General features: G+C 46.9%; 1 protein-coding gene across 1 annotated transcript in view; it reads right to left on the bottom strand.

The window, feature by feature from the left end:
• Positions 1–224: 224 nt before the first annotated feature.
• Positions 225–18,666, bottom strand: part of NINJ1 (ninjurin 1) — a 28,734-nt gene continuing 10,292 nt past the window's right edge. Inside the window, exons 3-5 of the mRNA XM_075574908.1 lie at positions 5,246–5,471; positions 3,167–3,329; positions 225–2,051 (exon numbers count right to left, since the gene is read on the bottom strand). Coding sequence (XP_075431023.1) covers positions 3,178–3,329; positions 5,246–5,471 — 378 coding nt within the window. The 3' untranslated portion in view covers positions 225–2,051; positions 3,167–3,177. The remainder of the gene's footprint in view (positions 2,052–3,166; positions 3,330–5,245; positions 5,472–18,666) is intronic.

An 18,666-nucleotide genomic window follows, 5' to 3' on the forward strand; every position in this document is an offset into this window, starting at 1 on the left:
AAAGGTTCAAAAACACAAACCGTGTAACGGTGACAATAAAGGTGAACGCTGTATATAGTACATCAGGTATTTCTGCAAGAATTAGTAGTAGCTTCAATTATATAATTTATTCTGCTAAATTGCATTACCTGGATTGGGAATTTATACACACAACCCAAGGTGAAGTTATAATCACACACAAAGCATTGAGATTTACCTGTAAGAACTCTCACATGCTATACATATTGTTGTACATAGTATATTTATTTTGAAGTAGCTGAAAATCTGAATGAACAATACAGTTTTCTGAAAAATAAGCTTTTAAAAAATAAACCAACATGGCCGTTCGAATACAGAGCATATAAAAACTGCAAGTGGTTACAGATATATTATGTGCGATAAAAAGTACTACATCATATTTACTTTGCATTAAGTAGAGGAGACTTATGCCAATGGCATCATATTTTCTTGCCTTTTTTATATATAAAATTGGTGTGTATTCCTTCAGTCCCTGTTCAAGTTTGGGAGTAATTATGGTACTGTGGTCCTGCCACGGGTCAAGTACCCACGGAGGAAACGTGTGTATTGAGTGAAGGAAGGAAATAAGTATCCAGCCACTTTTATTGTCTTACTGAAGAATAAAAAGTTTATTCAGATCTTTTGTCAAAGCTCCTAGATTGGATCGACATTTCGGATCCAGCCTGTTTTTCTTCACTGAGACCATCGGAGAGACTGGAGTCTACGTCTCTTCCTTCACACAATGACATTTACTGTCCTTATAGTGAATCAAGAATCAACCATGTTCATTATAATTGTTAAAATAGGGACATACCGTATTTCTCACCAGGTTGGCTGTCTTGTTTAACACAGAAACAGTGATCTTACCTGCTTCTCCTCACCATTAAATGCTGAAAACACGTTCAAACTCCATAGATAAATTATAGGCACTTGAAGATGGGATTTTGTAACCTTATTGTAGTTATGTTGCTTCTAGAACTGTAACATAACCGACGATATAATATAATGTGCCCAATAGTACGCAGAAGCCGGAAAGGAAGAGAAGGTTTTCCCACTGAAATGTATTAAAGGCCACCTTGTTATCTAAGTGCACATTATCTATTCATGTAAAAATCAACCAGGGGCAGGATAAAAGCATTCACATCATTAAGACAATATTTCAAATCGTGGAACAATATCAGCGCCTATATTTGCAGAGATAATAACCCTAAGTCATGCTATAAAACACATTTACAATAACACAGAAAGTGCTGCATGGTGAGTGCATTGTATTGTTGCCGCTTTAACCATTTGAGGCCGACTTGTTGCTGCTTTAACCCATTACAATGCCTTTGTGCACTGTAAGCCCATTCAGCAGTGAAGGAGTTAAATATTCCCGCGCAGCACATTGAGACAGCGAGGAGGAAATGTGCAGCACTGCAGAGTATCACAGCACTGCTTGTTTTGCTCGTTGTATTCTCTGTGCTGCGAGCGAGTCCCGATTCTGTTTCCACTGCTGGGAAATGCCCATCACACCACTTTACAAACTACTTGAACCTAATTGTTCATTGACAGTAATTTCTATGCTGAAGAATAAACCCTCAGTTCTGTCCCAACAGGGGCGTCTGATTAAATAGCCCCCGCTCAGCGAAGAATCCCGATTGCACACTGCTGCGTCTTCACGGCATTGTGTGCTCGATCGCCGAAGTCTCAGTACTGCTGCTCAGTGCCGCGAACAATCCTTCTTTTAAATGGAAGTGGGAGACACATTATATTTCCCGGGTTCTGTTCCAAGCACAAGAAACAATGGAACATTTTGCCGTTTCTGGATCTGTCTTTAACGCTTTTTTCCAATAGAAATGCCCACTTCGGAAAGTTTTCTGCTGCGATCCTTATACTCTTCATGTGTCGTTTTCCGTTTATGTGAAGAAGGATCAAAGAACAGCGATTACAATTGCTTCATTATATGTGTCAAAACGATAGGGTTTGTCCATGCTGTATTGTTTCCTGTACATCACACACTGTGAAAACATAGCGAGTCTTTTAATCCTTCACTTGCCAGATAGGTTCAGCACCTAAAGAGTAATTACAAAAGATAATTGTCAATTACATCTTTAAAAAAATCTGGTTAAAAGAAAATGCGATCTGGCCGTTAACCCTGCAGTATGGATAGACAGCGCAGTATGGATAGACACAGCGCAGTATGGATAGACACAGCGCCGTATGGAGACAGCACATTATGGATACACACAGCGCAGTATGGAACAATAGTAGCGGTATTAGATGATTAAGGGGCATATTATATATATGTCTTTATTTATATAGCGCCATTAATGTACATAGCGCGTCACAGCAGTAACACAGGTCACAATCATATAAATAACAAATAATACAAATAACAGGTCATGGGAATAAGTGCTTCAGACTTAAAAATGAACAGATTGACCACGCAGTGTTATGCCGTGAGAAACCTTCCTGCGCTGGAAGACACCGTATAGCCTACTCACCTCAATGGCCATACAGTGTTTTTTGACACCCGAGGTGCCTTATGGAGTAGCACCGCTTGGTAAACATGGGCCTACGTGCACTGCTTTCACCTTTGAAAACACCTGGGAAATATGCGAATTGATATAATTTAACTATACTTTGCATATTCAAATGACCTTTTTCTCAGGTGTTTTCACTCCTCCTCTGCCACCCACCTGCTCTTTTTCAGGGTCTGGGTGTGAATAACGCCAAGTTAGGTACGACTTAACTAACGTCATGTTAAATCCCAGCGGTAACCTCCACGGGCCTGGGTGGGTATGCGCTGTTAGGGTAAACGTCCATAAAAATGCTATTTACATCAGTAAAACTGGGTTAACAGCCGGCTCTTCTCTGTATTGGAGCAGCGTTACTATTACCTTAATGTTAAAGCCACATTAAATGGTGCGCAGTGTATCTGGGCCTTAGTCTAGTACAGGCGCGGGCAAATCCAGTCTGCAAGGGCCACCAACAGGTCAGGTTTTCAGGATATCCCATCTAAAGCACAGGGGGGTGTGTCGTCATTGACTGAGCCACCTGTGCAGAAGCAGGGATATCATGAAAACCTGACCTGTTGGTGGCCCGTGAGGACTGGAGTTGCCCACGCTGGTCTAGTCTGCCATTTTGTCAGTGTGAGATGAGTCTGAGTCTGAGGTTGGCCTCTTACCTTGGTTCGTTTTACTGTTTAGATAAACTGTCTGTTGGTTTCTGAACTCCGAAGGCCGTGATGAAGATATTCACCACCACAATGATGAACACCAGGCCCGTTGCGATGTTATTGAGGAGGTCCAGCTTTGCGTGCTTTGCAGGGTTATTAAGGTCGTACTTCACTAGAAAGAGAAACAAACATTGTTATTACATTCTCACATGAATAAATCCTGCTTTATATAAATAGGAGACCTGAAAGGGAACCTAACCCAGAACATGTCTCTCAGCAAAACCCACGCCGCGGATCTGCTGAGAATGAAATGAGGATAAAAAGAGGTTTGGGGACATTATATCTCAAACGTGGACATTCAAGCACATGCTATTATATTCTTAAACAATCCAGCTCTAAACAGGTTTTACTTATACATGGTATAGTAAATACTGTACAAATACCGCCTGTGGTGCGTTTGCACGTCTCAGACAGCTCTGCAACTCTGTCTTTCCCCATTATCGCTTAGCAAACAGCGCTTCCACTGCAGCCAGGGATTCTGGGTAATGACATGCAAATGAGCACAGTGTCACTCTTTTACTTCTTATCCATTTTAACATGGAACCCCTATAAGCGTATGCCTGCCGTATTTCACAGCTTTTCAGCACAGCCGGGGTTAAAGAAGTACAGAGCCAGTAGCCCTACTCACAGATAGCTATTTCAACCTATTGGGCCTCCTCAGTGCGAGGTTAGTTGCTGGCTCTGCAGCGTGAAGCTGGTACGTGGGTATAACCAGACAAGCGACCCCACCAGTTGTGGACGTGCCTGAGACGTGAATACCCTGCCAGCGCTATTTGTATTTACTGGATGGTGAAGGGTTTCTGTCCCTTTTTTTTTTACAAACCATAACTTATTCACGTTAATAATTCCACAGCGTTCCAACCACAAAGCTCGTAGTAAAAGTTCACACAGTAATTACTATGTTTCACACCCAAACTGGACCTTCCTCAGGGAGCCAATACTGGTGAAAACTCCTTCCAAGGAAACCAGTGCTGGTTCCGAGGAAAGGTCCCGTTTAAAGAGTGAGACGTTGGCCAACCATCGAGCGTCGTATTTCTGTATGTAAAATAATACCAGCGGTTTGAGTAGAACATCGCAGGTGCGCTGCTGAGTCTTTGTTATATTGTAGGGGCATTGGATTAGGGCCACATATACTAAGCAGTCTTCTGGAAGGGCTGTTACAGTAGGTGTCTTTTGAACATGTTCACTATAAGGAAAAAGGTAAGTACTATCAGTGAGATTCGTATTGAAGTGATTCAGTGTTTTTTCCGGTAAAAGGATATTATTGAATGTTAATAGTCTTCACAGGTTAGCCTACTAACAATGCCGGCCGGAGGAGAGACTCAGCGAGTAAAGGAGGAGACACTCAGCGAGTAAAGGAGGAGAGACTCAGTGAGTACAGGAGGAGAGAATCAGCGAGTAAAGGAGGAGAGACTCAGCGAGTACAGAAGGAGAGACTCAGCGAGTAAAGGAGGAGAAACTCAGTGAGTACAGGAGGAGAGACTCAGTGAGTACAGGAGGAGAGACTCAGTGAGTACAGGAGGAGAGACTCAGTGAGTACAGGAGGAGAGACTCAGTGAGTACAGGAGGAGAGACTCAGTGAGTAAAGGAGGAGAGACTCAGTGAGTACAGGAGGAGAGACTCAGTGAGTACAGGAGGAGAGACTCAGTGAGTAAAGGAGGAGAGACTCAGTGAGTACAGGAGGAGAGACTCAGCTAGTAAAGGAGGAGAAACTCAGTGAGCACAGGAGGAGAGACTCAGTGAGTACAGGAGGAGGGACTCAGTGAGTACAGGAGGAGAGACTCAGTGAGTAAAGGAGGAGAGAATCAGCGAGTAAAAAAAAATGTTTGAATTACTGTAACCAGTCCAGAGTGAATTGTCACGAAATGACATTTCCAGCTTATCTGCAAACTTACAGAACAGGGAACTATATATATATATATATATATATATATATATATATATATATATATATATACATATATACATACATATATACATATATACATACATATATAACATTATAGTACAGCAGAATATGATACTAACCCAGGAATATGAGCAGCACCCCGACAATCACTTGGAGTGCAAGTGAGATAGTGATTAGAATGATAAGGGGGACATAGAATGAGAAGCTTGGTCCCTGCTCAATCACCGCTTTCAACTGAGACGCGTTAGCCATAAGCAGCGCAATGTCCAGCATGCTCTCTGCCGCGCTCTTCTTGTTCGCATAGTGGTTAATGTTCAGGTTTCCTCTCCCTCTGTCGAATGTATTCTGCAATAGAAACAGAGATATTTGGCAAAGGAGAAGGTGGAAACGATTCAAGCATGTAACCGCTTCACGCATGTAAGCGCTTCACGCATATAACCGCGTCCCGCATGTAACCGCTTCACTCATGTAACCGCTTCGCGCATGTAACCGCTTCACGCATGTAACCGCTTCACGCATGTAACCGCTTCACGCATGTAACCGCGTCCCGCATGTAACCGCTTCACTCATGTAACCGCTTCACGCATGTAACCGCTTCACGCATGTAACCGCGTCCCGCATGTAACCGCTTCCCGCATGTAACCGCTTCCCGCATGTAACCGCTTCCCGCATGTAACCGCTTCCCGCATGTAACCGCGTCCCGCATGTAACCGCTTCACTCATGTAACCGCTTCACGCATGTAACCGCTTCACGCATGTAACCGCGTCCCGCATGTAACCGCTTCACGCATGTAACCGCTTCACGCATGTAACCGCGTCCCGCATGTAACCGCTTCACGCATGTAACCGCTTCACTCATGTAACCGCGTCCCGCATGTAACCGCGTCCCGCATGTAACCGCTTCACTCATGTAACCGCTTCACGCATATAACCGCGTCCCGCATGTAACCGCGTCCCGTATGTAACCGCTTCACGCATGTAACCGCTTCACTCATGTAACCGGTTCACACAGGTAACCGCGTCCCGCATGTAACCGCTTCACGCATGTAACCGCTTCACGCATATAACCGCGTCCCGCATGTAACCGCTTCACACAGGTAACCGCGTCCCGCATGTAACCGCTTCACGCATGTAACCGCTTCACGCATGTAACCGCGTCCCGCATGTAACCGCTTCATGCATGTAACCGCTTCCCGCATGTAACCGCTTCCCGCATGTAACCGCTTCCCGCATGTAACCGCTTCACGCATGTAACCGCTTCACGCATGTAACCGCTTCACGCATGTAACCGCGTCCCGCATGTAACCGCTTCACGCATGTAACCACGTCCCGCATGTAACCGCTTCACGCATGTAACCGCTTCACGCATGTAACCGCTTCACGCATGTAACCACTTCACGCATGTAACCGCGTCACGCATGTAACCGCTTCACGCATGTCACCGCTTCACGCATGTCACCGCGTCCCGCATGTAACCGCGTCCCGCATGTAACCGCTTCACGCATGTAACCGCGTCCCGCATGTAACCGCTTCACGCATGTAACCGCTTCACGCATGTAACCGCTTCACGCATGTAACCTCTTCACGCATGTAACAATTTCACACAGGTAACCGCTTCACGCATGTAACAATTTCACCCAGGTAACCGCTTCACGCATGTAACCGCTTCACGCATGTAACCGCTTCACGCATGTAACCGCGTCCCGCATGTAACCGCGTCCCGCATGTAACCGCTTCACGCATGTAACCGCTTCACGCATGTAACCGCTTCACGCATGTAACCGCATCCCGCATGTAACCGCTTCACGCATGTAACCACGTCCCGCATGTAACCGCTTCACGCATGTAACCGCTTCACGCATGTAACCGCTTCACGCATGTAACCGCGTCACGCATGTCACCGCTTCACGCATGTCACCGCTTCACGCATGTCACCGCGTCCCGCATGTAATCGTGTCCCGCATGTAACCGCTTCACGCATGTAACCGCGTCCCGCATGTAACCGCTTCACGCATGTAACCGCTTCACGCATGTAACCTCTTCACGCATGTAACAATTTCACACAGGTAACCGCTTCACGCATGTAACAATTTCACACAGGTAACCGCTTCACGCATGTAACCGCTTCACGCATGTAACCGCTTCACGTATGTAACCGCTTCACGCATGTAACAATTTCACACAGGTAACCGCGTCCCGCATGTAACCGCTTCACGCATGTAACAATTTCACACAGGTAACCGCGTCCCGCATGTAACCACGTCCCGCATGTAACCGCGTCCCGCATGTAACTGCGTCCCGCATGTAACCGCTTCACGCATGTAACCGCTTCCAGTAAGTGTTTGATAATATAGAATGTAGTGATATTGACAAGTAGAATAAATTACTTCTTTGTATAAGGCAGGGGGGTTCAACTCCAGTCCTCCAGCCCACCTAACAGGTCAGGTTTTCAGGATATCCCTGCTTCAGCACATGTGGCTCAATGATGATCAGTAAAGAAGAGCTCGCAATAATCGAGGGGGGAGATCTAGGGGAGGGAATCTGGGGATTGCTGCATTAAGAGCTGCAGAACAAGCAATACAGGCATACCCCGCATTAGCGTACGCAATGGGACCAGAGCATGTATGTAAAGTGAAAACGTACTTAAAGTGAAGCACTACCTTTTTCCCCACTTATCGATGCATGTACTGTACTGCAATCGTCTTTTACGTGCATAACTGATGTGAATAACACATGTGTAACAGGCTCTATAGTCTCCCCACTTGCGCACAGCTTCGGTCCAGGTAGGGAGCTGGTATTGCTGTTCAAGACGTGACGACAGGCGCATGCGTGAGATGCAGTTTGCCTTTGGGCGATATGTACTTACTCGCGAGTGTACTTAAAGTGAGTGTCCTTAAACCGGGGTATGCCTGTATCCTACATGTGTGTTTGTTTTTATAATAACTAAGTTCTGTACTATGAGAAAATACTTGTAGCATTTTGTATGTATAATAATGTAACAAGCATTTTTGTTTCTATAGCAACCGATTACAAAGTCACATCCCCTTCCTCTTTTGAAACAGGCTCTGGCACACCCCTTGAGCCCTGCCCTCTCTCTAGCAGTGCACCAATTGTATCTAGTGACTGCCTGGTCACATGATCTTCCTCACAGAACTTTGCATCTTTGGTCCTCTTCTGCTGCACTGACAGCCATTTAGTGAACCCCCGGAGCCGAATCTTCGCTGATCGATCACAGGAGAACGGATCGATCGGCAACTTAGCTAATTATTCATCATTGTGTGGATTGTATTGATGCGCATATTAAAGGGGAAAATAAAAACTGCAGCTTGGACGGCTGCTTTAATTTTGGATCCACTAATGTCCCGATGTAGTAGATGTTACCGCTCCCGGTAACGCGATGTGGCGGTAATGCTGGCGCGTTATTACACAGGCGTTTAGGAGATAACGTACACGTTATTTTGTGCATTATTTAGCACTAACAATATAAACAGACTTATTCCAGGATCAACATATCACACGATTTTGCTGCAGTTTCGACGATTTTGTTGACGCAAATATATCAAAATTGCTTAGTACCTACCATTTACACGCCTGCGCCAACATGCCCGACTAACAATTATTTCCAACGCCTAAGGACGCGCTTATAGTGCCGGCTACAGCAACGGCGCACCGCGGCAAAACAAATAGATGTAATCTGTCGCGTGCGCCTATAGTTGCCGCGACCGCACAACACTATAGATTTTGATATTTACCGCGATGGCCGCACCACGTGACTGCAATAAGCCAATCACAGAGCCTCAGCCTGACGTCACCGCCCCTTGCAGCCAGCGACATCGAAACACCGAATTACAAGTTTTGCGACGGGTGACGTCACCGGTCGCGTCGCCATCAATGTAGCCTGCGCTATAAGCTCAGCCTAAGGCAAGCAATAGATACAGGTTAGTACTATACAGAGGCACGCAATAGATACAGGTTAGTACTATACAGAGACACGCAATATATACAGGTTAGTACATAGATCCTTATTGTTTAATATCAAAGCAAAGCTGTAATTGCCCAATCTGTATTTAATTAGTTTAAGTTGAACCAAGGAGGCCTGCCGGAGCAAGCTTGCTCTTTGTCTTGTCACAGAGAGGCTCCCAAAAAACGAAACAGCTCATCCGTAGGAGAGAGAGGTGAGGGGGGGGGGGGGTGAGGTGAGGGGGGGGGGGGTGAGGAGAGAGGGGAGGGGGGATTGAGAGGTGAGGGGAGGGGGTTTGAGAGGTGAGGCCGGGAGGGGGGTTGAGTGGTGAGGGGGGTTGAGAGGTGAGGCTGGGGGAGAGAGGTACGGGGGAAGAGGGGCCTGGGAAAGAGGGGAGGAGGGAAGGTGAGAGAGGTGAGGGGATTGGGGGGGAGAGAGGTGAGGAGAGGGGGAGAAAGGGGAGGGGGAGGGGGAGATTTGAGGGGAGAGAAGAGTGTGTTATATAGTAACTGTGTGTCAGACCGCAGGCTACTTTCTCCCTCTCCTCTGATGATGCGGCGCGGGTCTTGTAGTCGTTATTAAGACTTGCCGCCAATCTATTCCGAGTTTGATGGGCCTGGTTAAGAGGAGCCACTGCGCCTTTATTCATTGGCTCACGGGCAACGCTCACAGGAACGGGAAGAATAGCCGAAGAATGTGATGAATTGGGTTGGTTCTTCCCTAGTTCTGGAAAAGCCCAGTGAGAGTGTATTTTCTGCCTATTAGACATCATAGAAAAAACAACAAATGAGACATCTCTCCAGTGGTTAAATGAGACGTGTTTATTTGGGATGCCCGTGCTCACAGGAAAGAATGTGACATGCCCAAGCACATAAACATTGTTACCTACATTTTTAATTGGGTAGGCGCTATATATTTTATATATATATAAAAATAAATCATTAGTGTGTATATATAGATACAGATAAGTGTGTGTGTGTGTGTGTATCTTTATATCTCTCTCTCTATATATATATATACAGTATATATATTAAAAAAAGGGGGAAAAGAACAGCTGCGTTGCCTGGAAACCGGACAAATGGATGAATCCACAAATAAAATCGTTATTAACCAGGTGAACCAGTGTAAACTAAATAATATAACAGTATGCAAAAATGGACTAACAAACAAAACAACAACATACACACACAAGGAAAAAACAGGGGGGGGGAAGGGGGGGGGAAAGGGAAAGGAGGGAAAGGGGAAAATGAAAAAGAGTGCCCCAAAGAGAAAAACGAAAGTGTCTGCAACCAGCTGCTGGTCCTCAGGATGAACCAACTTCCTCTCAATCTAGACAGCGTGGCTCCCATAGCATAATACTGTTTTATAATAGAGATATATGCTGGTGAATTAAGAACACTTACAATGTGTATTTTGATTAAAAGCAGTGGTTAGAAAGTTTTAGGCTTCACCCGTAGGACCCTCCATGTGTGGATCCGTGGTGGCAAATCAATCCGGCTCCTGCTGTGCACGTCAGGGAGATGCGCGCGCACAATCTCCTCCTGCTGCTCAGACGAAACGCGTAGGGAAGGTGTCTTACTGGACTTTAAACTGTACATTTATTTATTGAAGTTACACTTGGGAGCCCGTCCGTTGCGGTATCCCTATACTATCAGCAATCTCTGCAGAGCCTGCCGTGTCGGTATTCAGTCGCGTCCCCGGCTGCCAACTCTCGCGGGATCTGAGCACCAGGAGGAGATTGTGCGCGCGCATCTCCCTGACGTCCGCAGCAGGAGCCGGATTGATTTGCCACCACGGATCCACACACGGAGGGTCCTACGGGTGAAGCCTACAACTTTCTAACCACTGCTTTTAATCAACATACACATTGTAAGTGTTCTTAATTCCCCAGCATATATCTCTATTAAAAAACAGTATTATGCTAAGGGAGCCACGCTGTCCCCTGTTTGTTTTTTTTATATATATATATATATACTAGCTGATATACCCGGCGTTGCCCGTGATGTAATGTTCTGGCTCCCCAATCCTCCCTCTCAACTCCCTTCCCCCCCTCTTCACAGCTGTTCAGAGCTGCGCCCACCCTCCCCCCAATGTTCACAGCTCGGATTCCCCCCCCCCCCCCATTCAATGCTTTGTTTCCCCCATCCCCCCCCCCTCCGCTCACAGCTCCGTTCCCCCCCCCCCTGTTCACAGCTCCGTGCCCCCCATGTGTTTGGCAGCTGAGCTGACTGGGGGGGGGGGGAAGTGTGTGTCAGTCAGTCAGTGAGTGTGTGTCAGTGAGTGAGTGTTTGTCAGCCAGTGGGCTTTCCCCCCCCCCCCTCTCCTGAATCTCCCCCTCTCTCCTGACTCCCTCTCCCCCCCCTCTCCTGACTCCCTCTCTCCCCCCCCCCTCTCTGACTCCCTCTCTCCCCCCCTCTCCTGACTCCCTCTCTCCCCCCCTCTCCTGGCTCCCTCTCTCCCCCCCCCTCTCCTGACTCCCTCTCTCCCCCCCCCTCTCCTGACTCCTTCTCTCCCCCCCCTCTCCTGACTCCCTCTCCCCCCTCTCCTGACTCCCTCACACCCCCCCACTCCTCCTGACTCCCTCTCTCCCCCCCTCCTGACTCCCTCTCTCCCCCCCCTCTCTCCTGACTCCCTCTCTCCCCCCCCCTCTCCCGACTCCCCCTCTCTCCCGACTCCCCCTCTCCCCCCCTCTCCTTGCTCCCTCTCTCTCCCCCCCTCTCCTGACTCCCTCTCCTGATTCCCCCCCTCCTGATTCCCCCCCCTCTCCTGATTCCCCCCCCTCTCCTGATTCCCCCCCCCCTCTCCTGACTCTTTCCCCCTTTCCTGACACCCTCTCTCCCCCCCCCCCTCTCCTGGCTCCCTCTCTCTCCCACCCCTCTCCTGACTCCCTCTCTCTCCCCCCCTCTCCTGATTCCCCCCCCTCTCCTGACTCCGCCCCCTCTCCTGACTCCCCCCGTCTCCTGATTCCCCCCCCCTCTCCTGATTCTCCACCCCCTCTCCTGACTCCCCCCCTCTCCTGACACTTCCCCCTCTCCTGACACTCCCCCCTCTCCTGACTCCCCACCCCTCTCCTGACTCCCCACCCCTCTCCTGACTCCCCACCCCTCTCCTGACTCCCCACCCCTGACTCCCACCCCCCCTGCGCCTGCGCGTGCCCGCTGGACGCCACCATCTTACCGGGGGCAGCTGCAGGAGGAAGGGGGTACTTCCGGAGGCTGCCTGCCCACTCGGCGTCGCCATCTTACCGGCTGAGGCACAAATTGTTGGCAGCAGCAAAATGTCCCTCTCCACACACACACACGACGGGAGTGAGAGGTGGTGGAGAGTGGGACTGGCGCAGATCCGAGGAGGCTGCTTGGCTCCACAGCGGCCATGTCCCGGCCCGCGCGGCCACCGGAGGTAAGGGAGCGCCCGGGAGGGAAGTTAGCGTTGGCGGCTGGGGCAGGAGGGCCACGCCGCGCTTCCCCTCCATCCGGGAGCCGGTTGGGAGCGAGGGGGGAGGAGCCTGAAGTTGGCGGCATGGGCAGGAGGGCCGCGCCGCGCTTCCCCTCCGTCCGGGAGCGGTGCAGGGCGGCGCACGTGAGGGTGAGTGTGATGGGGGGGGGGAGAGAGGTGTGTGTGTGTGTGTGGTGAGGCCGAGGGGGAAGAGAGTGGCAGTTGGGTGACGTCATAGAGCCACCAATCTGATTGGCCAGAGGCTGAGGACCAATCAGATTCACCGCATCTAGCACTAACCTTTCGAATTTATATATATAGATATATATATTTATATATATATATATATATATTTTTTTTTAACACATATAGCATCAAAATGTCAACATTTAATAAGGGCTCATGACCCCGTTCAGTAACTGGAAAAGGTCCTGGTTTACACCATGTGTCTGTGCGGAGCGATCTCCCGTGTGTGTGTGTATATAGATACAGATAAGTATACGTGTGTGTGTGTATATATATATATATATATATATATATATATATATATAAAAACCATAATACTGAGTTAAGTTATGGTGAGTAAAAAAAGTGACAATAACCCTCCACATGCATGTCATTTCCCAGAATCCCTTGCTGCAGTGGAAGTGCTGTATGCTGGGTGATGATGGGGGAAAGGCGGGGTTGCAGACCTGCCTAAGACATGCAGATGAGCATACAGTTATATTTGCATTATTATATATATATATATATATATATATATATAGATACAGATAAGTATACGTGTGTGTGTGTATTGTGACAAACGGCTTACTCCGGGGCTCCACCGTCTGTCCGGGACTGTTAGAACACGGTCTTTTAGGGTAGGTTAAATGACGAGGCGTAACGTGCTGTTCCTTTAAACAGGCTACTGCCTGGTTTATTCAGTCCCAGGCACTGAGATTGCCACACTGCATCCACAAGAAACACAAGCAAAACAAAAGCCTGCTCACCTGAGCAATAACTTAACTGAGGTTTTTCCTGACTAGAATTGGGGCGGCTTATCCGCTTCCAATAAACAAAAATAAGGAACTTTGCAATTTGATAAAAGGTACAAAATGATTTAACCTGTTTGGGGAGAGGCTTTTCCCCTCTCTGCTTCCAGCAGCCTTCCTGCCTCCAGTCTCTTGGGGAGAGGGAAGAGGAACCAGGAAATCAGCCTTAAATACCTGATTTCTAACTAGCAGGACAGGTGACAGAAATCAGGCAGCAGACAAACTCTGGTCTGGATCCCTCATCCCTCAGTTCCAGCACTTGCTAAACTGTGGGATGGAGTGCATGCATTCTGAGGCTGCACTTTCCAGCCTAAACAGGATAGAAACTGTTCAGTATCCTGGGAGACCTATATATGGAATTTATTACCATACCCTGGTTTCTGTCAGAGTATATATATATATATATATATAGATACAGATAAGTATACGTGTGTGTATGTATATATATATATATATATATAGATACATATAAGTATACGTGTGTGTATGTATATATATATATAGTTACAGATAAGTATACGTGTGTTATGTTAGTTGTATTGTATGTCTTTATTTATATAGCACCAAAAGTGTACTCAGCGCTTCACAAAGAATACAGTACAGGGAATTATAATTATACAATAAGTGCAGCAAAATCAGACAATAACAAAGGAAATCCCTTCCCCGAAGAGCTAACAATCTAAGAGGTTTAATGGGAAACTTACAGAGACAGCAGGTGTGGAAGTAAGTGCTGTAGTTCTGAGCGATTTGTACTGTTTGTTTATTCACAAGAAATGTGTCATTTCATGAGCTGTGATATTTCCTGTGCGACAGTTTTATTATTAGCTCTCACTTTCTTCTACAGGGAAAAGAAAACGATAAAAAATACACTAGCAGCTATTGCATTTTCTAGGCAACGCCACGCTGAGACCGGATAACCGTGTGGTGAGACCGGATAACCGTGCGGTGAGACCGGATAACACCACGCTGAGACCGATAACCGCGCGGTGAGACCGGATAACCGCGCGGTGAGACCAGATAACCGCGCGGTGAGACTGGATAATGCTGAGCTGAGACTGGATAACCGTGCGGTGAGACCGGATAACGCTACGCTGAGACCAGATAACCGCGTGGTGAGACCGATAACCGCGCTGTGAGATCGGATAACCGCGCGGTGAGACTGGATAATGCTGAGCTGAGACCGGATAACCGCGCGGGGAGACCGGATAACCGTGCGGTGAGACCGATAACCGTGCGGTGAGACCGGATAACGCTGCACTGAGACCGGATAACCGTGCGGTGCTTCCTTCCACCAAAATAAACAGCAATGACACATTAAGTAATTAAGGGCATTTCAACCAGCTTTTAGCGTGGTCCTCTGAAATCCACGGTTACGTTTATGTCCTAATGTGGCTGGGGTAGAGTAAGCCACGGCTGGAGGGAACAGGTGATTTTTAAGCTTTATGTTTTCCAGAATATGAAACAAAAGAGACAGAAGAAGCCCCCGCAATAACGGCGGGTGCCGGGTAAGGCTGCGCTTACAGTGCCGGTGGCAGCAACGTCGCGTCAAAACAAATGCATTGCCGCCGTGCGCTTATAGACGGAGCGATGGCTTGGTTGCGATCGATGGCAGTCATCTCAACTTGATTTTTCCAGCGACCGCAGGGTGACGTCGCCGTCGCCGGCACCATAAGCGCAGCATCAGGGAGAAGATTACTGCCAAAGATTAATCGGCTCTCCACTGGGCTTAGAGAAATAGCAAATGTATATTATATAGCAGAAAATATCAACGTTTCAGACCATTACCAAGATATTGACAAAGGTCGGGCGGTGGGACCTAAACATTGATATGTTTTTGCTATATAATAAATGTGCTATTTTTCTAACCCCAATAGAGAGACGATTGATCAGCTTTCCAGAATAGGCACCAAAAAAAGTAAAAATTTCCTGCTGGAGGTGGGATTGCATCATTAAGGTGCCTGCTTAGTGCGCCTCACACAATGACATTGTGCTCTGAAGTGTCTCCGAGCCCAGGTAATGAGAGAGGCCTCACTGCTCCCATAGCATCTACCACTCAGGACAGGTAGGTGGAAGCGAGGCTTGGAGGACAGACACACACGGCTGCAGGGACACAGAGAACGCCAGACAGGAACCTCAAATCCTTTCACAAATAAAAGTTAAAAGGATAATAATGTCTCACTGAGGTGCCCCGGTCCTGCGCTCTGTTTCTCTGCATAACTATTTGTTCTTAGGAAGCCCAGAAGAATCCTTCACCAAACACGACCCCCGACCTTCATTAAAGATTTGGACTGGAACACTTCAAGCTGCAATTTGCGTTTGGTATCCCCGAATATTGTTCTTGTGAGCGGATTTATTATGTGTGTTTCTGTATATAACTTATTAGGCATTTCACCCAGGAAAATATTCACTATCTATGCCAGACTACAAAGAATCTCACAACATAAATATTAACAAAAAGATGAACACAAACAGAAGGTCCCTGGGGCAGAATGACCTGACTAAGCAATGCAAGACTTGCAAACATATTGTATACACATCAATATCTCCACTACACATGTGAAGGCTAAACACATACAGTGCCTGGTCACAAACTATCTGCCCCTGTAACCACAGCTACTGTGGGAGTGTTGTGATGGAAAGACATGAGTTCATTTCACATGACCTCAATGTCCCATCCCATAGGAAGACAGTCCATGCTTTGTTCCCCACTGCTATACAATATGGCTCGTGAGGATCAGGGTCCCACATTTCGTGTGTTGAATGTATTTCGCACAACATCTTTACCGTGCACAAATAAAAGGATTTGGTTCTCGTATATATATAGAAGATACTTGTATTGGGTTGCAAAATATTTATCGATGCCGCTTTCAAGAACACACAGACCCCTTTTCCAACAGAGGCAGAGTATGTTGGTGAAGAGTAGGAACGGGAGTTTGGTAAAATACCAATATGATGATATCGCGATATGTACAGCGCTGCGTACACTGCATGCAAACAATGTATATGCCCCATGTGCAGCGGGAGATTAAAATTCCTGGAAGTACCTGCAGCACCTACAGAGGTAAGTATCTCTGGAAACGGCGTGACCCAGGAGCTGAAATGCACGCGGTTTTACTCTGAACACCCGCTGCTTCATACCGATTTTTTTTGGGGGGGGGGGGGCAGGGTTGGAATGCAGCTTTCAAATAATATTCATTGTAGTAAATGTTAATGCGAACTACATTCCAGGTTATTATTTTCATATTAAGCTCGCCGCATATTATAATGCTTCTGCATGTATCACGTTGTGCTCATACAACCTCTTTACTATACACATTTATTTTAAACTACAGGTTTTTTTCTTTCTAACAAGACTGAATAGATTAGTGCCGCAGGGTATTATATTACACATGCTGCAGCATCTGTACTGTAATCTTTAACGAGGTTTATGAGACAGGTGTGGTCCAAATACATTAGCAAGCAGCTGATCTCACCCTTTATCTGGAAGGTGATACAGTTAGTCTGGCCAGCCCTATGCAAACATTTTATGGGAAGAACTAACCGTTATTAAAAGCAAAACTTCCTAAATAAAGCACACCTGGTAGAACTAACCTAGACAGTCACGGGAATAAAATGAACTTTTAGGCCGTCCTATATTAAAATCCCGGGTGAATTTGTTGTTTTTTTCCTACTTGTGTTTATATTAAACGTAAGTAACTTGCTTAGTAAATATATACATGAGACACAGATCTGTTATCAGACATGTTTACATAAACCTAGACTAGTGGTTTCCAACCATTTTTGGTTAAGAAACCTTATAATTATATTGTGAAATTCTGCGGAACCCCAACCCTCTCTAATAGCGCGTCTGAGATCAGATGCATTGTAAGGAACCCCAACCCTCTCTAATAGCGCGTCTGAGATCAGATGCCATGTAAGGAACCCCAACCATCTCTAATAGCGCGTCTCAGATCAGATGCATTGTAAGGAACCCCAACCCTCTCTAATAGCGCGTCTGAGATCAGATGCACTGTAAGGAACCCCAACCCTCTCTAATAGCGCGTCTGAGATCAGATGCATTGTAAGGAACCCCAACCCTCTCTAATAGCGCGTCTGAGATCAGATGCCATGTAAGGAACCCCAACCATCTCTAATAGCGCGTCTCAGATCAGATGCATTGTAAGGAACCCCAACCCTCTCTAATAGCGCGTCTGAGAGCAGATGCATTGTAAGGAACCCCAACCATCTCTAATAGCGCGTCTGAGATCAGATGCATTGTAAGGAACCCCAACCCTCTCTAATAGCGTGTCTGAGATCAGACGCATTGTAAGGAACCCCAACCCTCTCTAATAGCGCGTCTGAGATCAGATGCAGTGTAAGGAACCCCAACCTCTCTAATAGCGCGTAACACCAAGATGTACGTAGCGTCACGTTATTGGAAGATAACGCGATGTCAGGCCTATGTAAATGAGATGCCGTTCGGACATTGGTTTGCATAGAATATTCCTGTTTTAGGTAACGTCAGGTTATGAGACGGGGGACCGAGGATGTGGGTTTATGTTAGGGTTTTCGGATTTTCTGTATTTCACAGAGGGGAATGAGATGCCTGACAGGCTGATATACTGGGGATCCATCACTCCTTATCACATTGAAGACTGCGTAGGAATTACTCTGCTGGTCAGCGAACAATGTCCATGCTGCTACAGTATAACCCATTGAGTGAAAAAAGGCCAATAAATAGCTTAACATCTTCGACAGCAGGCCTGGCCAACTCCTGTCCTCAACGGCCACCAACAGGTCAGGTTTTAAGGATATCCCTGCTTCAGCACAGGTGGTGCAGTCAACGACTGAACCACCTTTACTGAAGCAGAGATATCCTTAAAAGCTGACCTGTTAGCGGCACTTGAGCACTGGAGTTGGCCAGTCCTGTTCTATAGCATTTTTAACCCCTTTGTGCAATGTGGGACAGCAGTGCATTGAATTGCCTACTCACTGCCTGTGTGGTGAATGATGTATTCCTCGTCATTCTGCAGGCTTTTCAGGCGCTCTGACTGATATACATAATATATTATAATGTGTAAAATATTTACGTAGGCCTCTCCAGTGCATCTGTCCTGCTGCGTTTATTTTA

The sequence above is a fragment of the Ascaphus truei genome, chromosome 17 (genome assembly GCF_040206685.1).
Source record: "Ascaphus truei isolate aAscTru1 chromosome 17, aAscTru1.hap1, whole genome shotgun sequence".
Classification (NCBI taxonomy): Eukaryota; Metazoa; Chordata; class Amphibia; order Anura; family Ascaphidae; genus Ascaphus; species Ascaphus truei.